Here is a 26,750-nt window from a genome sequence, read left to right on the forward strand (position 1 = left end):
TCCTCGTTCTCTTTTAGCTGATTTTCAGGTCATTTTCTCGTCAGCCTTTACAAAGTTGCTTCTTGCTTTTTTCCCATGTTTTCAAAAGAAATCCAGTTGCATCGGGTTTCAAAGGTTTAAATGCTTATGAAAGGTACGCATCACAAGCAGACTGATATTGTCAGATATTAGCTTAAGACTGGCGACAAAAAGGGAGGCCACACACCAATATATCAATCAAAAAATGATTTATTTAACTTAAACTAATAAACATATTAAAGAACTGGTGGAGTGTGTGAGAAGGAAAGGAATCAGTCATGTAGGAAAGTGTTGAGGAGTATGCAGCAGGCCCAGCAGGGACAGTTGGTGTTCTCTGAGTCAAGGATCCTTCTTTGGCAGGACGAGTCCTTCCAAGGAAGGATCCTGCAGCGGCGAGGTAAGAGTCCTCCCTATCACTCAGTGAACCCACATTGGAACAGGTCCCAAGTGTCCCCAGGTGTGTGTCATTGACCCTCAGCAGGGTACTGTGATCATTTGGCACTTGCTAATGTTGTTGTAAAATCTGAACAAATGTAGCAGTATTTTCAGAGTCACGTGGCTTTAGAGAGAATATATTTCGGGATTATACTTTAAAAAAGCAAGCAGATCGGCTAAATGGAAATTTTGTGGCACTTAGCACTCCATCACTGCTGTAAATGATTAATTTAAAAACCTTTATGTTTCATCTAAATGGTGGTATTTTTAAAATCTCATTATGTGGCAGTGGACACTTTGAAAGGTGTGTAAATTATGAGGTTTCTGCAGAGGTGGGTAGTAACTAGTTACATTTACTCAGTTACATTTACTTGAATAACTTTTTGGATAAATTGTACTTTTCAGAGTAGTTTTAATGCAAAATACTTTTTACTTTTACTTGAGTTATATTGTTTTAAAGCAACATTACTCTTACTTGAGTACAATATTTGGCTGCTCTACCCACCTCTGAGTACATAATTACATCTCTCTCTCTCTCTCTCTCTCTCTCTCTCTCTCTCTCTCTATATATATATACACATATACATATACACACACACACACAGTATATATAAGAATATATTCGTGTTTCTTGTGCCTTGATTTATGTTATGTTTGTAAAGATTTAATTTATTTTTGTTTTAGTTAAAGGGGTATCGTTTAAAATACATAAATTTGCAGATTATTATTTTTGATTGATTGATTACGTTCATGTTCTTATTTTACAAATAAATCAGACGTTACTCAACAGTTACTCAGTACTTGAGTAATATTGTTCTAAAGTATCAGTACTCTTACTTGAGTACAATATTTGGCTACTCTACCCACCTGTGGGTTTCTGTCAATATTGTTTTTGCGTGTATGATAAAAACTAAATATAAAAAAATCATATTTATCTAAATCCTGCTGAGCTCTGCTGACGCAGGTTTCATTGAAGAGGCCCTGCTTTCACTTCCTGCAAATTGTGTGCAAAGAATTGTGGTACTTTATACCTGCTGAGGACCCACACATGCATCTCTGAGTGAAGGACTCAGTCCTTGGTGAAATTTGAAGGATCCTCGACACTGGAACAGTCCTTGGGCGGCGTTCAGTGAGGTAGCCTCTATGAAATTCGGACGTTTGAGAAAGGCGTTATTACTGCACATTAATATGAATCATAGCAAACATGCAAATGTATCTATTAAGATCAGAATAGATTGTTGTTGGCTCAAAACATGTTTTTGCTTGCATGTAATTTTACTTCAAAGTATATTTAATGTGCTGGCAAAATATGTTTTCCCGTGCTCCAAATTCCTCATTGCTCACTCAGGAATAAGGCACAAATATAACGGCACACTCATCCTCAGCAGCACACCCACACATGACTTGGACTTGAGTCAGACCTGAGTCATAAATGTGATACTTTTGACTTGACTTGAAAAAAAATCAAAAAGACTTCAGCTGCTCGTCTTTTTTTATTCCATCAAGTTAAGATTTTAACTTGACTTCAGCAATGTAGGCTTGTGACTCCTCTGTCACAATAAAGTGTTACAGCAAATCAACTCTGTTTCCTGACCGAAGATAGACTGTAGATCTGTTTTCACTCCATTACAGACGTACATAAGTGCTCCAGATTTTCTCATCTAACTTTCGGCAAGAAACTAAATAAGGACTGTTTCCAAATTGTGAGCTATTTCTTTAAAAAGCTAATATAGTTTCTGTAAATTAATGATACTTACTGTTACTCTTAATACGTTTAAAAGAGCACTAAACTTGGTGATGGGAAGGTGACCTGTTTAAGACTAGTAACACAAAGTTTAGGACTTGAATTTGCCTTGAAACTCGACTTGTGACTCATTCTGAGAGAAAAGAGTATTTATTTACATGTGCACATAAGTGTAAGAAATGTAAAAAGTCTTTGGCGATTAGACCCCAGTGTGATGTCATATATTCCAGGAGGGTGGTAAAGACATAGTAGATTAGGTAACGCCCCCTGTTGAGTCTAGACCCTGGTGGTGATGAGACAAGATGAAGAGGGAGCTGAGGATCTGGATGTGAAGAGGAGTGAGCTTTTGATGAGCTCATCCTGGGCTCGGGATAAGGTGACTGGAGGTCAACGGGGTGCAGAAGAGCAGCTGACAGGAGCAGAGAGGAGAACAGATTTAAAGTTTGGCAGCAGTAACATGAATGACTGAAGGAGATCGTGGCAGAGTTTGATCCTGACTCTCATCCTTCCACTGAGCTTCATAACTGAACTTTGTCCCACACTTGAATACCAGTTGCTCTCTGAAACATGGTCCTAAGAGACTGAAGATTTATTCTACAAGTCCAGTATCTAGCCTTAGGAAAAAAAAAAAAAATCATAATGTCAGTCAGTACATGTGTCTGGATTGCTTTGACACCTTCCTTCGTTTAGTTCAGCAGCTCACACACAGCCACAAACAGAAGACAGAATGACAGCCGCATGTTGTTTGCAAAATGACACCATCTTAGCAAAACCAAGCTTTTCCATCCAAACCTACAATTTGTGTCCAATTGAAAATGTATGTGTTTTTATTTATTTATTTATTTAACAACAGATCACACACACAAACACAATTTAAACCACATCTATCACTGTCAACCTCAGCAACCACCCTCTCAGTATTGACTCTGACGTCTGCACTGTACTTTGGGTTTGTACTGAGCACACATGTCGAGGAAATATACTGTCAGAGAGTATTACAAATGTCTATAAATTTCATACACAGTGAAATATCATAGTTCTCTTTTTGTATTGCTGAATACACATGTAAGAAATAAAGTGACAGGGCTGAATATACAGTAAACCTTGATCTACTGGGGTCCAGTGTACAGTAATCTTCAATTTACTGACCTCTTTTAAAGGTTGACAACGAACTGATGAATTGTGCACAGAGACTGACGTTATTTAGTGGCTTGAGAGAGCTGTTTCAATACGCTGCTTCTGAGTGTTTGCTATTTGTTGACAAGGTTATTCAGTTTGTGTCTCTTGTGTGTATTTTGAAAAGTCTGTTAAAGTGCAAAAGCAAGAGGATATTTGATGTGAGCGTTAGATTCATTCGCCCATGATTCGCTCGATGGGCCTCATGCAGGCAGCGATATGCAACAGACTTCCTCTTCAGTTTTTGTTTGTATCCACAGTTTGTTCTTATTTTGTCAGCACCCATTGATTTCAGGGACTCGCCAGTGTTTTCTTAGTGTTGCTCTTCTCTTCGGTAAGACAATATATTCAAGTGGTTGAGAGCTCTCTTACCAACATAAGAGAAAACATCTTGTTGGGGAAAAATGACTGCCTAGCTCTCTCAATGTAAAAGTACATGGTACAAGCAGGTAGTCCAAAAATGCATCCGAGGCACTCTGACTGGAGTTAAAAATCTTTTATTAATACTATTAATATACCAAGCGTTTTGACGAGAAACTCTCTAATAGACTTCCTGCCTGTACCAAAAACACCTTGTTTTTTCTCAGTCCATAAATTGTTGTCCAGTGCAAGGAAACACAATTTAAACTAAAAAAAAGCATGAATATTGTATAATCAAATATAGATTATTGTGTTGTTCAGTAATTATAATGATTTTATTATTAAATTCGTGGACTAAAAAAATACTATTGATTCATTGATCCCAACCGCGGAGGATGTTGCACGTGCTCAGCTTCTGCATGGCGCACATACTGCTCTTCGATGCTCTGCTGACACAATATTTACAGCATCACAAATTGATTTCACTGCTGCTGAAGTTCTTCTTCATACAGCCTTTTTTTGTTTGTGGCATCTCTTCAATCCTGGGCATGTGCCAGAGTAGTTGCACACGGCACATCACCTGCCTTTAAATAAAGTTTAGGGGCCGTTACCTGTGCTAATAAACAATCAGCCATGCGCCTGCAATTTATGATCAAGTGGAATTCATCACTGAGCACACTGGGGTGAGAGCAGATTTGGATGGCAGGAACATTTGGTGCATATATTTCTTTAAATGGAAAATTAGGAGAAAATATAAGAAGAATTAAGGAGAATGTTGCTGCATGAGGCTCGATGTGTGTGAACAATCAAGTTTGGTCATTTACATCACAAGAAAGAGGTTAGAATTAACTGAGGCTTGTTTAAAAATGAAGAACTAGTCCTCCTTTTGACAGATATTTTTATGCTTTGTAGTTTATTTGTTTAACACAGTTAAGCTCACTAACACTAACTTCTCTTTTGTCCCTTCAGGTGACCTGTTTGTCGGAGGTCTGGGACCCAACATGTACCAGAACCTCCCGAAGCTGGTGGTTTCTCGGGAAGGCTTCCAGGGCTGCTTGGCCTCAGTTGATCTCAACGGCCGCCTGCCAGATCTCATCAACGACGCCCTTTTCCGCAGCGGGCAGATTGAGCGTGGCTGTGAAGGTACAGATGGCCTGTAGCGTAGAAGAATCATGACCTGCCGTGTGAGATTTATCAGTCTAATTAGAAGCCTCTTCAGTAGCCCTTAAAGCCACGCGCTGGCATCGTTAATCCTACCTATTTTCTTTTCCTTTGCCAGGCGTTTGTCACATCATAGGGGGAAAAAAACCCCATCAGATTTGTCTTTCAATTTCTTGGCTTGTTAACTTTTTATGTTGCATCAGTATATTTTAAGAAAGCTGGAAGTCCTAAAACCTGAATAACACATTCAGAAACTCAAACGGACCAAAAAGTATAGGTGTTTTTTTAGATTGTAAATTTATTTTAAATGCCTCACATGGCAAGTTGTTGGTTGTTCTAAAACACTCACTCATCTGCCTTTTTCCCCTCTGCAGCATCTAAAACCTCCATCATAACAGCAACTAGCTTTTCACTATTACAGAATACAAATAAGTTGCTGGTGATGTGGTATTTGTACAGCGACACAATAATTAATTTTATGTCTCTTTATTGTTGTTATTGTAATAACAAGTCAATCTGATTTGGCTCCAGGCTGTTTCCATTTATATTAGATATTTTGTTTCATTACTTTTCCAATTTAAACTTACATGCTGCCCAAATTCATGGCGTTCCTTGTGCATGGTGCGAGCCTCTGCTTATGACCTCTAGAGGGCAGCAGAAGATTAAGAGTTTAAACTACTGCAGTGGCCTTTTAGAGGAGAACATTTGGTCATTGTTTTCAAAGCTGAAAACATACTTACAGACCCTGTTTTATAATGAAACCGCCACCGTGTCACTGTGTAGGACCTTTCCAGGTGCTCAGCCCTCACTAACAAGTTAACAGCACTCTGCCAAAGTGGCAAACTCTGTACAAGTTTAACGAACACTGACAATGCTGCTCCCTCACTAACCTTTACTCTTGTTTTCCGCTCTGCTCTGTTCTGTTTGTTATTTTCTTTCTGCGCTAACAAAGTTGGTTTCACCAAAGCCGACCTGCAAGGTAGAGGGTTAAACTCAGCCTCTCTGAGGCCTGCTCGCCTGAAAGTCTGCTGTGTGCAATGCATTGTGGGTGTCGCCATGGCAATAATGTTCCCCAGATGCCACAGAGGTGACTTGCTCTCTGAAAAGAAAACTGGATAAGGAGATACAAAGAGAGCGAGAGACAGAGACTACTGGCAGGCAAAACGACCACTTAAGCAGCCAGAGAAAAATAAATGAAGTAATTATTGCGTAACTGTTTGTTCGTACGACAGCACTGCTGCAGCATGAAATTTGCCACGTATGTCAGATTATAGAACATTTTACTAAATATAACAGTTGTGTAAATGGTCTTATAGCATGTTTCCTTCCCTGCTAACCACCAGAGACCTGTACCACGAAGCAGGATTTGTTAGCAGGAGTTAGCGAGGTAACTTCAGGGTTAACTTTGGGTTTGCAGTGCTATGAAGCTGGTTCTCTTTTTACCAGGATAAATTTTCGTGATAACTGATGCAGCAGGTTAGCTGTTCAGCATGTAAGATCACAGCCTGTCACACGCCGACATCTGACCAATCAGATCACCAAAGAAAATGTGTCCATGGACAACAGCCTGTAGTGTAAAAAAGAGGTGCCTATATGCTGTTATAGATCAGTAGAATCATTTTACTATTTCCACTGGTTTTAAAACAGAGCTTTTAACAAACAGAGAGATTATTTATGGCACTAAACACATGATTGTAGAAGGATTTTAACTTATACACATTTTATTTTAGTCAGCAGAGATAGTGAGAACTAGGATAAAACAGATCATTTATTAGAATAATAATCCACACACTGTTAATTTGCTCCCGTTATTGTAAATGCAACATTCAGACATTATCTAGGCTACTTCCCCTCCCTTTACTCCAGTAACAGAAACAGTCTGGCTTCACTTTAAAGTGTTTTTTATATATATATATATATATATATATATATATATATATATACCTATAGGTAATTCGAGACCCGTCTGACAGTGCATTTTAGGATAATATTTACAATGTTACTACATTTTCTGTTATAAGATTAGAGTATCGTTTAGCGAGGGGGATGATGGATAATGGTGGGACATTTAGGTAAGCTGAAGACTGCAAACAAACAGCGAAACCAGTTGAGATTTAGTGAGTGTGTGTTGATGTTTTTACTATCTTTCCAGGCTCCAAACATGGGTGTTCTGTTATGACCTTTCGCTGTTTTTTCTAGCAGCTTTTTAGGCTCCAGACGTGAGTTCTAAGATTACAGAATATCGTTTACATCCCATGCCACAGACATTTGACTGTCTCTGAGCCCTACTGCTTCATCGCATATGATATGAACAAACCTACTTCATTCATGGTTCTGATGATGTTGCTCGTAATTAATACCCCCACCTCTTCGTGGCTGGATAGAAAAACCCAGAGTTGAATGAACTAGCTGATAACCAGCTTTGTAGTACCATTTATCCAGACATCCAATGTTAGGGTTAATCCAAGCAGATAATGAAAAGATATCCTGGGTAAGTTGAACTGGCTTCAAAGTACAGGCTCCCGGCTAGGTAAAAAAGTTAGACAGAATTTGAGCACACAGTTTAATTAAAGAGTAAACAGATCAGGTTAGATAAGTGATGTTCATACAGTATAAATATAAGGCAGTCACATCGTCTCAAAGCAGCGTCTGAAAGCAGAGGCAGACAATTTGTGGGAGTAGTGTGTTCTATGAAAATGCCAGTTGTGACACATTACAGGCTGGCACCGACAGCAGAAAGAGGCTGTCAGTGCACATCTAAACACCGTCAGTGTGCTGCTGATGTATCAGGGCCCCTCTCTCTGTCTCTCTCACTTTTTTCCAAAAACCGATCATGTTTGCCACTTTACCCAGCTGAGAGTGTTTTTCAGAGAGCGAGCGACCTCCTGCTGCAACACTCAAACGCAGCCAAATCCTCCATTTCTCACACTGACAAACGAGCACCACCGTGCGCATGCAAACAAGAGATTCACGCTGACGCAATGTGGAGGTACATGTATGCACCCAGTGTGGAGGACGCCTGGTTGACTACCATCACCGTACATTACACAGTAAATGCACTTTCAGCTGGCAAACTCTGCTCTGTTCACTTCAAATGTCTTTACTCTCTCCACATTGTCTTGCGCAAGACAATTGACACCGTTTACTTGCATTTGTCTGCCATTTTTTTCTGGACTGTTTATTTAATTTTACTTTATTTACTTTTGTTTGTATCCAATGTCGTTATCAGAGGGGTTTCTGTCAAGGTCCCCCCCCCATGTCTGTCTAGACTCCGACGGGGGAATTGTTTATCTCGTTATCTATGCCGTGCGCTTGTCCTTATCTGCATTCCCTCTCAGTATAAGTATTCAAAGGTAAGAGCTATGTGTGGTGTAGACGGATAGCAAACACACATCCAGTTTGACTTTGAATACCCTCCTCAACTCCTGTCTGACTGAAGTGCATACACGAGGATATGCACTACGTGTTCTCAAGTGCTCTTTTTCTTTCTTTTCTCCTCTGCTCTTCATGAATTCCGTCTGTCTAGTGTGTCTAGTGTTCACCGTGTATCCTCACACTGAAAGAGATGTTAGGAAGGAAAATTGCCAGGGCCGGGTTAATGCCATTTATTTTAAATGAGTATTTTTTAATGGAGTTTTTTATCCATGAGTCATTTGTTGAAAGGTTATTTTTTCATGTCTTGTCTTGCTTGTTCACAGAGGGAATGCAGCATTTCTAAGTTTTACTCTGATAAAACTTCTTGTAAAATTACTCGTTGGAATGATGAAATATCGCATGCATGTCCACCTGCACACACTCTCCGAAAGAAGGGAATGAAGAGACAGTGTCATCACATCAGCCCAGTCGTGGTACAATTCGTTTGCCGTAGCATGTCGTTAATGCAGATTACAAGAAAACTGGCGTAGCATCCTGTACAGCAGTTTTTACAGCAATTAGCTCAGAGAAAATGCTGATGCTCCCACTGCTTGAGAAGCGTGCTGCTGATCCTGTGGCGCCGCTGCTTCGGCTTGCCACTACGAATGCCGCTTTACCCAGCATGAAACGGGATTCCCCAGACTGTTTTGAAGCGTGTTGTACTCCAGGTCAGGCTTCCTGTGGTGGCACTGTTTGCTCCTTGTTCTTTCTTCTAGGCCCACATGCTGTATATCTATCTCTCTTGAGTGCATTTCTTCTGCATGGGTCCTGCATTGTTAAGGCTCAGCAGTAGCTCTTATTGTTGCTTGACTGTGCTCCTTTGGTATCTTTGTCTTTCTCCCTCCCGCCTTTTTCTCAGGCCCAAGTACAACCTGCCAGGAGGACTCGTGTGCCAACATGGGTGTGTGTATCCAGCAGTGGGAGAACTTCACCTGTGACTGCTCGATGACGTCTTACTCTGGGACTCACTGCAACGACCGTGAGTACTGCTGGCCTTAAGATTTACCCATTCTTGCCTTGCATGTGAATTAAAGGAGCACTCCACTGATTTTACATGGCAGAGTCAAAGCACAGGAGGAATTACAGCATGGGAAATAGCTGTATGAAGCATCCTGTGGCTCTGAAGGGAGCTTTACAAAATGTGGGAATAGCAGCGCAGTCACCAGAAGTAAATGTTGGCATTGCATGTTTTTGAAAACCATGAATAAGTTACATTTGCACATTTCATGAATATCACATCAGCAGTTCTGGTGGTTCTTGGTTCTAGTGGCACCAAATGTGGATATTTTGTAGTGACCTGTCACTGTTTGTCTTGTGGCTGTCAGTGCAAAAAACATGATAGTTTTGTAGCAACCTGTCACTGTTTTCCTAGCGGCTTTCAAGGTTCCAAATGTGAGTGTTTTGTAGCCACCTGTTGCTGTTTCTCTTATGGCATTCTGCGCACCAAACATGGTAGTTTTGTAGCAACCTGTCTCTGTTCTTCTCATGTATTTTTTTAAGTTTCAAATGCGGGTGTTTTGTAATGAACCACGCTATTTCTATTGCAGCATTCTAGGCACCAAACATGGGTGTTTTGTAGTTACCTGTCGCTGTTTCTGCAGTGGCTTTTTAGGTTTTACATGTGGCCGTTTTGTAGCGACGTGTTTCTGTTTCTCTTGCAGCTTTTTCAGTGCCAAAAGTGGGTGTTTTGTAGCACCCTGTTGCTGTTTCTCTTGTGGAATTCTGGGCACCAAACATGGGTGTTTTGTAGCTTTCTGTTGCTCTTTTTCTCGCAGCTTTCCAGGTTCCAAATGTTTATGTTTTGTAGCGACCTGTTGCTCTTTCTCTTGCAGCATTCCAGGCATCAAACATGGGTGTTTTGTAGCCACCTGTCCGATTTTGCCAGAGGAGATAGTGTCATGAAAAGTGGTTGTTTTTTACCAACCACTGTTGGTATTGTGCCCCCAAAACAAGACATTTTAAGCATAACCATAACCAAATGATTTTTGTGCCTAAATCTAACAACGTTGACCACAGCATTACATAATAATGTGCAAATGTCGCACATCCATGGTTTACAGAGATGTACAGTGCCAACTTTTTTTCTGGGGAATGGGTCGGGAATACAGTTTGAACTACGTGGACATTACTGGTCTTACAAAAGGTATTGTACCAATTTTTTTTATTTATGTATTTATTTTTTCAGGACCATATCCTTACCCATATCAGGATGTAAAAGTCAGGTTGCTGCACCAGTTTGGTCTTTTGCGACTCCCTTTAACTGTATGGACATGAAACAGTAAATTGCAGGAGTGCTCCTTGAATATATCTGCATTCAGTCAACACCAGGCACACACAACTGTCCAAAACTGCCATATTTCACTTTTATTTTATAACCATATCCCATGTATGGAAGTGCATAAAAACACACATTATCATGATAACGTGCAGTCATTTCACACTCATAAAAGCTACCAACACACACACACACACACACATAAACTGAGTACCATATCCTTGACTCAAGGACTCCGAGGCTGTTTCGCTTGTGCTTATTAAGCCTTTGTCACATTTGCTGCATGAAAGTGGAGCTGAGAGCTTCATGTGATCTTTAAATGAAGCAACAGAGAGATGCCAGCGATTGTCGAGGGTGTTGTTTTTTTTTTTGCTGCTGCAATGCAGGCAATTTGTCGTAACAAATGCTTGATGTCCCGAGCTTTCACGTTTTGGGCTTCGGAGTGAATGGCTGTGACTGATGATGTGTAAAATATCCACTTCTGCCTCAATCGCCTTTTCATAAACGCCCTTCAAATAGCTATCATAGAAGTCGAAGTGTGAGTTTGTGTGTGAGGGTGTGCATGCATGTCTGTGTGTGTGTGTGTAGGGATCTCTTATCCCCATGACGACAGGGGACTTCCCCTCAGTAATCACGGTTGGCGGTCTTTCATTTAGCGGTTAATAGTCGGGGCATACTGCTGCTGGGCCAGACTAATGAGGTGGTGGAGGCTGTTAGGAGAGCTGCTCTCTGTGAGCGCTGGCATCCCCTAATCATCCAGACCTTTCTGATGTTAGACCCGGCCGCTGTGTATGACTTCATATCTCTCAAATCCCAATTTTCTTTTTACTCTTTTTTTATTTTTTCACTTCACCTTCTCACTCTCCTCTTTTTCTCCTCTGTCTGCGAAAGATCATCTGATGCAATTGTGTCCATGCGGGGCGAGTAATCGACTCCAACTCTCTCTTGGTGATGGGCGCTGTGTGTTTATGTGTTAATTAGTGATGAGAAGCCCTCATTAATTCACCTCATGATGCTGCCTGGGATGACATACAGGGAGGTTTCATTGATTTCACATCACCGCAGACATATTTCTTCTTGAAACACAAGAGATTAGATAGTAACTTACTTAATATCTCTTGACAGCACAGGTTTAAGTCTCAGTTCTATTTTTGCTGGTTTTGGAGATAGACGTTCACTAATATTGACTGGACTGTCCAAGTGTATAATAGCATCCTTAAGAGAGCTGAATTGCCCTAAATGGGAATTTTGTAGCTGATTCTCTTTTTCTTTTGGTACTCTTTAAAGCTATTCCTTTTCATTTCCTGTGCCAGAAATGAGAAAATAAACATGGCGGAGGAGGCAAAAGGATAAAGAGGTAAAGTCAGCCAAACAACCAGTTTGGTTCACCGGAGTTTACATTTCAGAAAGTGCACAAACAAGTCTACATGACACCGTCTGCCTGAGATAAGGGGTCTAGTTTGCTTCTCTCGGATTGACCCAATCTTCTGATGTTGACTCTGATGACAGCATTGCGTCCCTGTGAAGCTTCAGGAGCTCAGCGGTGCAGTCACACGCCACCAGGTGGCAGTAAATCCATAAGCAGGACCGCAAACTGTCCCTACACGCTGGGAGAAAATGAGATGCAATCCCCCGAGCATGAAATCAGCTTTCCGGTTATTTTCCTCTACTGCTTTGCCTCTTGTACTTCTCTCTCTCTCTCTTTATCTATCCCCCACTACAAACACACAGCCCATCCAATTTCTATAGTTATGGATCATAGAGAGAATATTGTGCGATCTCCTAAACAATGTAAAAAATCTAATGCAGTACAATGCAATCATATTGCCAACAGTTTTATTGTTCGATTGAAGCAGCTTGATAAAAATGAAAACGGTGAGCACAGTCCCCGCCTCGTGTTCGCCTGTGTGTTTTTGTACGACTGTGTGACTGCCTTTTATTCAGTGAGCACAGCGCTGAGAGAGAGTTTTTAATTAACAATGTGGGAGTGGAGCTTCTCCCTCCGTTTCTCTCAGTCTCTCCCTCTCTGATAGCTGGCAGCAAATATCAGTAATTGTCTGCTTCTCTGACTCCGTCTCTACCCATTGTCCAAATGAAGAAACTTGAACAAAGTGAAGTGAACATTTCTGCCAGTGGAGCCTCTCGCAGTTTCATCTGCGCCGATTGTTAGCGTCGAGCCTCCGTGCCCTCTCCGCTCGTCTCCATTGTAGCCAGCAGGGCTCTAGGTGGCGAGGAGAAGGAGGAGAAGAATAAAACCTCAGCAGGCAAAAACTATCTAGACTCCTTCCATTTATTCTTGTGTACCCCTGCAGCCTGAACTCTGTCACTGCACACCTTTGCTTATGGGAACAAGACACAAAGGAAATTTGCAGAGCTCTTTGCACCATACAGGCCATTTTCAGAGCCTCTTGGACAATCTGGAGGTACATGTCGTGCCCGGCACTGCTTACAAAAAGAGCTGTGGTTGGGGGTGGAGGGATGAACTCTTTTTATAGCATTTTCATCCTGCTTGGTTCTGGCTCACTGCTTTTGTCATGCTCATCTCCATCTCCCTGTCGTCTCATATCCATCCCCCCCTTTTCCTCTCCGTCTTTTCTCCTCCTCTCTCCCTCCTCTCCCCTCTGTTTTCTGAGCGGGACCTCTCCCTGTCAGGTTCTATGAATACCGCATATTTTCATTTAAATCCAAGGACACAGGAGCTGTGGGCCAAGCAAGAGGAGCGGCGGACACTCCTCTTCCACATCCAGAGCAATTACTCAACTTACGTAATAGAATTATCTCTGCAAAGGTCGCTGCATTGTTCCACAGTCAGGAACATGGTAAACAAACAGAAAGAAAGAGGGAAGCTAAGACAGGCAGCAGAACACTGTTCGTCAGTTTCATACTGACATCAGTAATTGCTTAGATAGATTTAGTGATGAATTTCTCTGCCAGTGTATTGATCCCAAGCAACCCTCTGCTCCTGCTCAGCCCAATGTCCTTAATTCACTTCTCAAGGCGTGCTCAGAGGGCTGTAACCATATCTGGCTAACTGCTTACATAAATGACACAGCAGCTGCATTGCTTCCTTCACTGTTTAAATGAAAATAATCACGGCATTCGCCTCGTAGTCATTTCTTCCTTGGTGCGCTGGGGTGAGCGGCGAGAAAAGAAAACGAAATGGACAAAAGAGGTGCAGGGTTGAGGAAGAAGCTGCGTTTCCTCTGGTCCACAATGTTCTACTCAGTGGAAATTCAACAATAATAACAGCATTTTTCCTCTATTGACTGCTCGACAGTATTAAACCCACGGGGGGGGGGGAGGTAGGCGCACAATGGCGCTATTCATTTTGACATGACGTCAGCGCCGAGTGAAGGCTTTAGAATAAACAAGCAAATGAGAAAAGACACACAAACACATGCACACAATGCTGGTATCTATAGACCTCCTCATGAATACAGAAGGAGTTTTCATTGGAGCATTGAATAATTCAACCTGCTGTCTCTGTAAATGGGATTAAGTAGCTCGAGCTGGCTGGGAGCGGCCAACAGGTGTTGACCAGGGGTTGTTTGGCAATGAAGCAGACCTTGGGAACCATGGAGCTTGGCAAAGTTTCAGCTGGGCACAGATGCAATGGTGGCAACTTTAGATCATGATACATGGACAACTTTTTTCAGCCAAGAATTTTTCTGAATTCTGTGCAATTTTGTTTTGCATGTCTATTAATTCTGTTTAACTCCTGCTGTTCCTGCACAGTTGCAGATAAAATTATTACTATTCTACTATTTGCAGAGTTAGAGTCCAGTGGTAGCTGCTGAGGATTGTTTCTGACTCATGTGATCCAAACGTTGCCATTAACTCCAGAGAGTTGTAAAGTCAAAAGTCAAAATGCATTAAAAGAAGATAGATGTAATAATTTATAAAACTCACAACATGTTATTATCTAATGAAGTAGCCTGCTTCCGTCCATATTTGTCAGTTTTTAGCCTTTCAAAAACAACATTTTCAATGTAGTCAAAAAACTATCCAGGGTGTACCCCGCCTCTCGCCTAATGTCAGCTGGGATAGGGTCCAACAACCATCTACCGTTACCATATTCTCTGCTGGCTTTGCCTAATGTTATATGCTATAGGGTATGGTTAATGTGCTAGGAAAGGTAGTATCGGCACTGTCTCTACCTGGAGCTCGCATAAACGGAGCCTGGGTTTGTTGAAGGTGACAGTGCTGTTTGGGCTGAGAAAGCCATGTGTAAGGTGTGGTAAAGGAGGTCGTTGGGTCGGTGTGGAGAGCAGTGCTCTCTGGCATTAGGGGAGTGTCTCTGGGACGCTAGAGATCACTATCTAGCCTCCTGGAGGTGTCGTGGGACCAACAAGACGAAACACTGATGAAAGGAGGTTCCCACCTGAAAGGAGGTTGCCACCAAAGACATGTTAGTTATCACTGCTCACTGGTCTGTATAGTTAAGCCTTGCCATAAAAGCTTATCATAGGGCTTAGGAGGTTATTCACTGAGTGCCGATCCTTTCTCTAGAGTACAAACTTGTTGTGTTTATTTGAACTATCGTCCTGCTCTTGTGCAGTAAAATGACGTTCGGTTTGCCCCCTGCCTGATGCCATGTCAGTGCAGCATAACTCATTTTATCCAAGAAATCACTTTATTCAAGTTGAAGACTTTCACATTTTTTGGAGGTTGATGACATCATAAAATATGGCGCCAGACATTCAAAGCTTCACTCAAAAACCTCAAGCTTTCAGTGGCAAAACATGACATTAGGTACAGCCCTTATTGATATGAAGATTAATCGGTGGAGAGCAGTAACAGAGAGAAATAGACATGAAATGCTTTCATTCTTTCAAGAGCTTATACAAAGTCCTCATACAGTACGTGAAAGTACCTTTTGGTGAAAGAGGGCTTATAAGTGGAGCATCGAAATATGAGAACATTTGCCTATAAATACCACAGGTAGATCAGAAATGGGCCAAAAGAGTTCCATAGAGAATGGTTTGTCCTCAGGGCACAACCTATCCCAAAAGCACACTTTTCAAAATTATTTTACTCTCTTTGTTGTAGGCTAATATGTTGGCTAGAAGTCACTGAGGCATCACATGATCAGGTGGCTTAAACAGCCACTTAAAGACATGACAGCTGCCTGCAGTATCATCACAAAGGAACATGTTGTGGATGATGGAGGTTTGCTGCTTTGAGGACGCTGCTCCTGTTGTTGTGAGGCTTTAGCTGGGGGAGAAGTGTAATTGCCGAGCATCAACCCGGTGGAATTGCCCGAAACACATACATACAGAAGAGTGCACAGACATAAAGTTGTCCCTCCAAGGTTTATAATCTCTCTTCCTCTCTCCATCACTTTATCACTCCTCTTCCTTGTCTTATGATATCTGTATTCGAACCAGAGCTGCATGTCCAGCCCTTGGGGGTCTAACGAGCTGCCCCGCCATTGGCTGATCAGGCTAATGATGCTTGCCCAGCACTGCATCATGTCACTGTGATAAGAGTGGATGTCGCCTGTGTCAATCGATGTGTCACCGCCGTGCTCAGAGCCGCGGTATAATTGGATATACGCGGTGCTGTGGAGCCTAAACGCCCCTGGGCCACAAGAAAGAGAATGTAAAATGGGTAAAAAATAAAAGATGGAGGAGAAAAGTGGGAGATGTTACTCCTCATGAGTGTCAATAAATGGGGGTGTTGAAGAAATGCAGTTTTCAATATTGTTGGATCATTTATTTTTATTTTCTTACGTGAATATATTGCTATATTTCTGAGCCATTAGTCTTATCGCAGGATTATTTCTTGGTAGTTGACTTAAAGCCGCACTGTTTGACTGAATGCGGTGTGAAATATTTTTGCTTGTTACAACAAACCCACAGAGTATCATCACCTGACTGCAGCTTCCTTCAGCTCCACTGAGCCTTGTAGCTGTTTCAGTTCATTGTTTTGGTTTTCTGGCCTGCAACTTTGTTCTCATTAAATTTGCCTGGTGTTTGCCTTGTTACTCAAAAAAAATGTAATGTGTATGTCAGGCTAATCTCTGTTAAGTGCAGCTAAGGGTAGATGGCTTGCAATTATTTTTAAGCTAGCGGACTTCTGTTGCCTTTGACCAGTATTTTTCCAAGGATCTGTGTGGGAGACCACTACCACATTACGAGCCTAAAGATTCATAATTCTTTGCCACTTGTAGCCAGCTGTCCAAAATTAAAATCCAGATTTGTGTTTGTCGCAATTTTTGGGCTACAGCCATTCTCCATGGCAGCCGAGGGGTCATCTTTGTGCGGTGTATTTCCACAAGTGTCATGTTGTTGTGTTGTTAATCATAGGTGTTTGTGGAGTAAAGACCCATTTATGCTCAACGTTAAATATGGATCCGGATACGGACGGAGCCTTCTGTCCGTGCTCCGCGTTCATTTCGTCCGTATTTCTGCACGTTTCCATAAAGCTTACGGATACAGGCCAAACAGAGCAGTACCATCAGAAACCGTGGGGGTAGTGTTGCTGTCACTACCCGATACGGAGCTCTAGTGAGACACGAAGAAGAAATAACAATGGCGGTTATTGAATGCCCCGGCGGACATCCTAAAGTACTGGAAATGATGCTCGTCGTCAATTTCTCCCATCGGCAGTACTAGAGACTTTGTCTTTTATGCAAGAGGTCCATTATCAATATCTCCTCCACAGTCGCCATGTTTGTTTTTGAGTTTGTTGTTGTCAAACTTTTGACTCTGGGCTGCCCCCTGGTGGATATATTGGTTAACATCCATGTCAACGTAAAGGACGCATGGAAGTATGTGGGCAGTGACGGTAACATCGTTTGAAACGGACGTATACATTTTCGTACATAAAGGGAGCATAACTGCGTCTTAAGAATAATTTACAGTTTTCATACAGTTGTAATGAATGTGGAATTCAGCTATAGAAACCAAAACCACTTTTTGTACCAGGCTATAAACATGTTAATTTCTTCTGTGAAGTTGGGCATTTAACTTGAGCGGCTATGGAGATTGACTCGCCTCTGGAGCCAGCCTCAAGTGGACATTAGAGGAACTGCAGTTTTTGACACTTCCACAATGCCTTATTTTTTCAGCACTCCAGGTTGCAGCCTGGTTTATTTCCATGTTGACAAACAAGCAGTCTTCCTCCTCACTCCTTTTGTTGCTACGTTTCTTGGTGCATTACCATCACTGACTGCCAATAAACAGAACTGTATGTAACCAGAGGCTGAAAAGTATCTGCTGGATGTATATATGTGTGGATGGGATGTATTTAGCCTAGCTTAGCATAAACACTGGGGCATGGGGAAAACAGCTCCAGCAGCTAACTCAGGATAAAACCACAAATTGTCATTTCATTTAAATTTCATTTTTTTCAATGTAGATAAACAAATAAAGTGCATTGTATTAATTAGGGAGCCTTAGGTGAAGGTAGGCACATTTTTTGGTCACTTCGAACAAAGCCTACTGTTTTCCCCTGCTGTTTAAAAAATTATACCCCAGTACCAATACCACTACCCTTAAAGTCATTCAAATACCAATAGAGTTCTTAATTCAATACCCATAATGTAAATGGAGTGGCGTGTAATGTAGCCACAATTTCAAACGTTTTGGTTGCATCTTGGTACACTAAACTGTCAACTCCATCAAAAACACCCTGCACGACTTCACCATACCACAAACTGCATGGGTTGTAGCTGCTGCTGCAGGAGTGTGAGCTCCGTGCCAGGGGACGGTTGGTAAAAGTCTGCCTACACACACACACACACACACACACACGATGACAGTACCAACTGTTAGCAACCCATGGCTAACATTACTGGTGATTAACAGGTTTAATGTCAGAGTCAAGCTGTTTCTGCGTTGATGTAAGTTTGTTGGAACCATTTTATTGTCTCGGAGTTGGATGTTAGTGCTGTTGCTGTGTTAGCTCATGCTAACCAGGGAAAGCAGCAGCACAAAGTTTGCTGATCCGGCGGGGAGGTCCAGGATCCAGCCCCTGGCACAAAAAGGATCAAATCCAAGTGTCACTTGACTCTACATATTTTTGAAAGTATTTGGGACTAGGTTATTTTGGTCGATATACATAACATATTGTATCACAGTAGCCAGAACTATAATTATAATATTTTTACTTTAATTAATGTTGTTGTAAGCTACTGTCAATACCGTCTGTCCTGCATCTCTCTCTCTCTCTCTCTCTCTCTCTCTCTCCCTCTCTTTTTCTGTCTCATTGTGTCATACGGATTACTGTTAATTTATTATGCTGATCTGTTCTGTATGACATCTATTGCACGTCTGTCCGTCCTGGAAGAGGGATCCCTCCTCAGTTGCTCTTCCTGAGGTTTCTACTGTTTTTTTCCCCCCGTTAAAGGGTTTTTTTTGGGGGGAGTTTTTCCTGATCAGCTGTGAGGGTCCAAAGGACAGAGGGATGTCGTACGCTGTAAAGCCCTGTGAGGCAAATTGTGATTTGTGATATTGGGCTTTATAAATAAAATTGAATTGACTGATTGATATTTTAAAGGTATCGAGTCCCGATACTTAGCCCTACTCAGCACAGAGACATTAAAATGATATCAAGTTAAACCTTTCTGTAATACAGACCAAGAACATAATAAGTAACAACCTTGTATCATAGTAGTTGTACCTATAAGAAGATGTGGAACGTGAAACTTCTCCTGGTGTCATAAACAAGACTATACCTTCCACTACTGTCTCTGGATACACCAGCTCTCAGACTTTCTGCAAACTGCCTTGGCAAGGGAATGAGAGAGATATTGTATGGAGAGGGAGGGAATGATTGAGTTGAACACATTACAGACAGTTACGATGAGGGGCATCCATCTGTTTTGGTGCCAGGCGGGTAACCTTGAGGCTGTCAGAGCGTTCCCAGCATCTACCCTGGCCCTCACAGGCTAAGAGCCCAGCCACAGACACATCCATCAACACATGTTCCTAGACACATTTCAGCAGCCGCGGCAACACATACAAATCACCCAATCAATACCTCCAACGCCTCGCCCTGAACTTCAGGGTTTTGGGCGGGAGCATGTCTTGAGTAACAGCAGCACACGTGCATGTTTTCCTTTGCTGCTGCAATATTTCTTTTTACTCCGGTCTTTCATTTGTACATGTCTCTTTCATCATCTCTATTACATGTCACCATGATTTTGATCTGATATTCTTGTGAAGAAGATGAAATGATCGTAACTGTTTTTTATCACTGTGTGAAAACAACCACACAGTGTCAGGCCATTGTGTTTAAATCTATGGTTTGGTTTTGAAAGGCCATACACACACGAGTAATTTGTCATTGGCAGACAGCATCCTCTGCACTCAATTGCACCAGTGAGTACATACAATGCAATAATTTCGCTGTGCACAGATCAAAAGGAAAGGTGAGTTGGTCCCATTCTATCAGTCTGTTGTTGTTGTTGCTCTCCCCTTCTCCTCCTTGTTTCTCTCTTTTGTCTCCCAGCAGTGATGCCGATAGGTAGTCATCACCAGTAGGGAGCTAAACCACTCAAAGCAGACTACAAAGAATAAAGCTCTCCTCTGTACAGCACTTACAGGAGGGTACTTCATCAGAAACAAGGTGCATTGGATCTACCAGCACCTGTTTGTATTCATCTTGAATCGATCACTGTGTCTCTGGCTGCATTTCAACAAGTGCCAGGCTTTGATAGACTTGATAATAGGCAGTACCACATGTCCGATGCCTAATGATGGACACCTTTCGACACTTCTACCTTACAGCCAGGCTTTTACATGGGTCACACTGACCCTTTTCTGGTAATTTCAAGAATCTGGTCTCACAATTAGAGGGTATAGTTTTACCCAGAGGGCAGTCACGTCATTCATTGAGTTCAGTTGCCATAGCGAGGTCACTCATTGGAAGGTTGCGGGATGAAGTGGGCCGGCCCTTCGAGCCAGAAATGAAAATTGCACTGTTAGATAGCTTACAGCCATTAATTTTTACCATTAAGGGGCTCTCAGCAGAAGAATCCTGTGTTGCATCTGAAGGGCATTCACATAGGGAATATGCTCCCATGCAGGGGGCCAAGATGTCTGCAGCCTCCATCAGATGGAGCTGATGGTTTTCATCAGGTGAAGGCATTTCAAAGGCAATTACCTCTGACATTTTTATTACCTAAGAGAACAGGCAGTCCACTCCCACTCGGTATACTGAGATGCACCTGAGCTCAGAGGCGTCTAACTCTGAGAAAGAGGAGGCACTTTAAGGTCTTGTTGTTCCTGCTGGCTTAAAGTTAAGATTGAAAATCCGTCGATGACCTTAGTAACATTAGTTGACGAAACAATCTTATTACAATCATTGTTTGGGAGCTTTTAAGCTTTAAAGTGTTAAAGCAGACGAGTATGCCTTTCTGTGTTTGTATGTATGTTTTCTTTTTTTGGTGTGTCCTGTTCAATGTCACGGACAGGCCAGGAAACAGGTTAGTAAACAGTAGAAAGCAACATGGAGACTAGCTAAAACTTCATAGAGCTGCTTCAGACTAATTTGGATCAGTGTCTCAGCACTCCTTGGGCACAGACAGATGGTATTTTGTGATGGCACGTCGTTGCATCTCACTGGTTGAGGGGCTAAAATTAGAGTATTCACTTGGGTGTTATATTTCCATCAATGCTGGTCGGAGCTGATGAATACCCATGACTACTGCAGAGTCATTTGACCTGGCTGTGATGTGGCTGATTGTAACCTTTCCAATTACATTTAACAGCCAGATGTTCGCAGGTGTTTTTTGCAGTGGAAAAATGGCTTTAGTTAGGGTTAGGAAGAGATCTTGTTTTGTCTCAGAATACCTGCTTTGGTGGCTAAAAGCATGGCTAGAAATGTCCCAACTTCTCGCTAAAAATACCTGCTCAGGTGTAGAGTTAGCCGTAACCCTGTCTTGAACAGTGGTCTGCTGCTGTTTGCTACTTGGCAGCCGACTTGCCTACATGTAGGTGTCAGGCCATCCACCATCCCTTCATCGTCCTGATGAGAAACTCAGCTCATATATATCTAGTCTGTATTATATCAAAATGTACAAATGTAACACATCCATAGTTGCGAACGTAATATTCTGGCAAGTGGGCTGGAAAGTAGATATTCACAAGATTTAAGAAATGAGTATTCTAGCCAGTTTGGTTCACTCAGATTGTTTGGAGTGAAGCCCCGTCATATTGCCACAACCTCTGCTTTTTAATTGTAATAATTTTAATTTAGCCCTTGACAATGTGTGTTACAAATTATATTCCCAGTTGTCCTAATTGGGGAGCTGTGGCTCAGGAGGTAGAGCGGTTGGTCCATTGATTGCTGGCAGTTCGATCCCTGGCTCATCTTGCTCTTTTGCCATAGGTGTCCTTAAAAATAGACTCTGAACTTCGTGATGGTTAAGACAGTGTGTGTGTGTGTGTGTGTGTGTTTGAGAATTTAAAGGCCCTTGTCACTTAAAGATGAGAAGCTTTACAAAAGTGCAGGTCATTTACCTTTTAAGCGCACGTTGAGGGATGTGCAGGACTCCTGGGTCTGTTACTAGAAGTGGATACTGTGTTCCCAGACGGTGCTCCATTCATTCGCATGTAAATTTCTTACAGAGGGCATACACTGAAAAAGTTTTTGGGGCTTTCCTGGGCTTTAAGCATTTTGTAGAGTGTGCACACCAGAGTGCTGATAGAGACGTCCTCCAGCTGATGAAGTCAGGCCAACTTCCTGCTTGGTCCCCACATACAGTAATGGCATTGAGCTATTTTACTTTTACTGAAATGATTAAAATTTTATAGGACCCTATAGATCAAATTCTGATGATATTAAGTCAGGTGTGTTCATTGTTTTACAGCCACTCCTTTAGAGAGCAGAGTTGGTTGTTAAACATCCACCACACAGTATCCTTTTGTCATTAACATAGAGGGGATAAAGCTGGGATTAGAAAATGGAGTCCGGCATCCTGCAGGCTGCAGTACCTCAGTATGCCTTCTCTTTGCCCTGCCTCCAGAAATAGGATAAAGCAGCCTGAGAGAGTCGTCTTTGTTAGAAGGTAAACAAATTACTTTGACATGACTGTACAGTCATTGCATAATTTTCTGGTACTCACATTACTGAGGGTGTTTACCCCATCATGATAGCTCAAACACACAAACTGGGAATGACGCATGTCGTGATCCTGACGTCTGACCAAACACTGTGTTAGCACAGCGTTTAAAAGCTGAGTACATGCTTAGTGCTTAATTCTCTCCTCCTGATAATTATCAACCTCTGATTCAAAGTTTCTGCTTCTCTTTCTCTCTGTCCATCCTGTCCTTCCGCCACTTTTGCTTCACATGCCTTTTTTTACTCCTTTTTCTCAGCCTCATTGCGAGATGCCTGCAATTATTGTGTCAGCAGCTTCCTAGTTCATCACTTAGCCCCCCACAGATGGTAGACTCGCAGAGTTTCACGGTACATTGTCCTGACTTGCTCTTGGAGTTTGCAGCCATACAGCCTACAGCTTTCCCACCTGCCTCTATAGGAGCCATCAAGGCAGCCACTCTGATCATGTAACTGCTGTTTGAAGTACAGACAGGTGCCACATGTCAGAAACAATCAAGGCTGCTTCATCTTTGTCGACTATGGATCACAGATGGGGACTTTCTTTGTGTTGGCAGGGTGTTTTATGCTCAATGACAACTCTCTGGTGTTGAAGACATTTTGACAATTGACTGTATCACTGAATAGATCCTTTCCAAAGACACTACATGTCTGTCTGTACTTGTTCATCTCAATCATACAAGCTAATCCAATAATTTCATAAATCCTTGATTGGGTCTGTTATCATAGTAACGTTATTGACTTAAAAGATATATGGACATGCCCTTGATTATTTTGCTGCCGTTGTGTTTACATGCGTGTTTGTTAATAAAAGAATGTCACAACATTTTAGCCAACATGATGCCAGACTAAATAGCAGGGTTTTCTCAAAATTATAAGACTTGAGTGCAGCAATTCTCCTTTTTTTTTAAATTCTCTCCACCCTCGACGACTTTTGCAAGTCTGAAGAAAACCAAAATGACACTTTAGTGATGACACAGTGTAGCTTACTGGTAGCCTGCAGCTGCACACAGTCCTAATAATTGTTAGCTTGCCAACCCCTCGTAATGAGCCCAAAAGTCGGCCATTTGTAGTTTTACCCTCCCATGCTACACTCCGTCAATCCACGAGCAACCCGTGCAGCTCCCAGGCCGTCCATCCCCGGGAGCCAACTGCAGCACAGCAGCTGGATTATGGAGGTAATGGTGGTGTACTCAGAGCTTTGCTAAACTTGTCTAGAAGTCGCAAGAGGCATCATTTAGGTTTGTTGTGGTCGGCCAGGTTTTGTACTAAATCTAAAATTGAGTAATTTTGGACTACCCCTATAAAGGTTTTATAATGTTATATGTATTTTCTTGTATATTTAAACAGGTTATAATTACTCTTTTAAAAATATGTTAAATATATTTTCATATTTCAATTCCATTATCTGAATATTCGTAAGAATTACCAGTTCATTGCTGTCTGAATGAGTGCATTATTATGCCATTATCATGCCATTGCATTTTTTTCTGAGAGAATAACTATCAACAAAAAGTAGTTATAATAGACTCATACCTGATAAATTGTCTTTAGCAAATGTGCATGTATGGCCTCTGCCTTTCTCCTCTCTGCCGTCTCTCTAAAGCTTCCCTCATCTTTCCTGTGATATAAATGGACATTACCTTTTTAAAAACACAAGTCACTAGTTTCATATTTTAGTGGTATTTCCACCGAAGTGGCTCATCTTCAGCCTACTTGAGGAAACATGACATGAGAAAGAAAAAAAAAACGCCGGCTCTCAAAAGGTCATCATTTATATTCATTATACAATGGCCTGGATGAATATGTAATTCTGATTTGCTCAAGGGTTGTTGATTAATTTCACATAAAAGCGCTCTGACATACTGTAGTAAGTCCTTATCCTTTTAACTCTCTGTACTCAGAGTTCATCACCTCGTTCAGCCGTTCTGGAAAGATATTATCATGTACAAAGAGTCAGGAGAAAACTGTTGCAATGTAGGACGAGGACTTGGGCTTAAGCTAACGCTGGGGGGTTTTAGCACTACTGTAGCAGCAAGGTTAGGACTGGCTGCTATCGTTTGGTAAATCACCAACTTGCCCAGATTTTGAGATTTGATGTCTTTGAATTTAAAGCACTTTTTGGAAGCTAATAACTGAACAAACAGTGATACACACAGCCCCTTATACACCGCCGCAGCATGTTTAGCTAACGATTAGCTGGTTAAAAAAGATGACAGTGATAAATGTGTGAGTTTAAGGCACAACACAACACATTTATTACCCACACTGAGTTTAAAATGAGACTGTTTTTATGTAAGTTTTCGCTTGCAGTTACTTCTCACCACACGTTGGCAGTGCCACAGGTTATATTGAAGTATACTTGCACCTAATTAAATGTTAATGGTCCCCATTTTCCCTCTTGGCTGTGCGAAGTTTCCTTTTTTTAAAACCTGTCATTGATCTGAAGTTTCAAATGTTTCCTCGTTGTTACATTTTGTGAGGAAAATCAGTCACAGGAAGTTGTTTGTTTTATGCCCAGACATTGATCGCCTCCTATACTTACCTCGTAGAAGCTAAAGGAAAGGAGTTGAACCAGACAGCGTGTTCAGTTGTCATATTCACAGCTGGAGTACAGCTCTGTTGCAGCGTAGCCCGGTGACAGCCCAGCACACAATTTACAAGCATCCTCTCACTTTGCCTCTCAAAGTTACCACACCTTTTTTTTTCCTCTCCATAGTTCCCTCTCTCTGTCTCGCTCTCTCTCTCTCTCTCTCACACACACACACACACACACACACACACACACACACAAAGTAGGACACTGATGCCATTTAGATTAGTATCCCATGTGACCAGTGCTGACATGAATTTGCTGGGTGACAAGGGACCCAATTACGGCAGAGGGCTGATCGTCCACGGACCCACCGTTTCAAATTCTCTCCCAAGCGTCAAGCAGGGAACGGGAAAATGTGTAATAGTGAACGTGTGCGTTTGTGTGTGTTTTTGTGTGTGTGTGTGTGTGTGAGTCTGTGCATGGGGCTGTAACTGTGTCACTGTCTGTTCGCGTCTGCGGGGCGGGAGGCTAGGATAAACACCAGGGTCAAATACATCACTGTAACTGTAAACGTAATGCAAACTGACTGCTGTCAGTCTCGAGATCCCTGATATGAGTCATAAGCTGACACACACACACACACACACACACACACACACACACACACACACACACACAGACTTAAGGTGGTACTGCGGCGCCAGCGTGCTCCCTCAGCCTCGGTTAGCGTCTTGACAACTTTTTGAAATATAAAAACAAGAAAAGGGTTCAAGACCTCGTCTTATCTGTGTCCTCAGCAGAGTTTATCTTTACATGAGAAAAGAGGCAGGTTATTACTTTAAGTTACGCCTAATATTTAAAATGTTAATCAGTGTAGCTAAAAAGCACAGCCTCAATATACTGAGGAATTTCCAAAGGTCACGATGCTGCAGCGTAGAGTGCTGAATCACATCAGACACAACATTACGCAGCAGAGGTCTTTTGTGTATATCATTTTATTCAACATTTCCCTTGCTGTTAGTCTTTCCTCTGCTTGACAGCTATCTTAACCGAATCAAGCTCAGTGGATTGATCTGTAGGCCTTAAAAGGGGAGACAGATAAAGACTCACCACTTCCTGTGGTGACATAATCAATTGCAATCAATCTTCCTCAGCTGAAACTGTCCAGCAGGCTGCTGATTTAGACTCTAGATTCTGTTTGGGCCAGCAAGCGTGTGCCGTCCGTGTATTTATGCATGCATCTCTGTTAATGCGTGTTTTCTTTTCGCCCATTGTCGTGTGCATTTTTGCACTGCTGTGTGCGTGCGCACATAAGCAGCCGTGCTGTCTCTGTTTTATCCCAGGCTATTTTCAAACCTTGTTCTCCTCAACACGCACTCTCTCCTCTGCCCCACTTCTTGAAATGTCTGCGCTGCAACGTGAACCCCACACTCGGCAAGTACCGTTTGTTTTCCCTCCTCCGCGCCCTCGCTTTGGTGAATCGAACCTCCTTCTCACTGAAATGTCTACCGCAATAAAAGTATCTTCCATCGGCGGGGTAATGCTTTTGAAGGGCTTTGCGTGCA

The 26,750-nt window shown here is 42.0% G+C and overlaps 1 protein-coding gene across 14 annotated transcripts in view; it reads left to right on the top strand.

Annotated features, from left to right (window-relative positions):
* The window catches only part of LOC125897056 (neurexin-3b), a 566,367-nt gene that overhangs the window by 317,105 nt on the left and 222,512 nt on the right, over positions 1–26,750 (top strand). For 8 of the 14 annotated variants that reach the window (XR_007450378.1, XM_049590088.1, XM_049590087.1 and 5 more), the window contains 3 exons: positions 4,703–4,876; positions 5,847–5,873; positions 9,168–9,287. Coding sequence is in view for 12 of the 14 variants with exons in the window: in XM_049590088.1 (XP_049446045.1) it covers positions 4,703–4,876; positions 5,847–5,873; positions 9,168–9,287 (321 nt within the window). In the remaining 2 variants the exon portion in view is untranslated. The remainder of the gene's footprint in view (positions 1–4,702; positions 4,877–5,846; positions 5,874–9,167; positions 9,288–26,750) is intronic. The other 6 variants (XR_007450379.1, XM_049590090.1, XM_049590094.1 and 3 more) reach the window with 1 other exon arrangement.

This window comes from Epinephelus fuscoguttatus, linkage group LG11, assembly GCF_011397635.1.
Source record: "Epinephelus fuscoguttatus linkage group LG11, E.fuscoguttatus.final_Chr_v1".
NCBI classification, from domain to species: Eukaryota; Metazoa; Chordata; class Actinopteri; order Perciformes; family Serranidae; genus Epinephelus; species Epinephelus fuscoguttatus.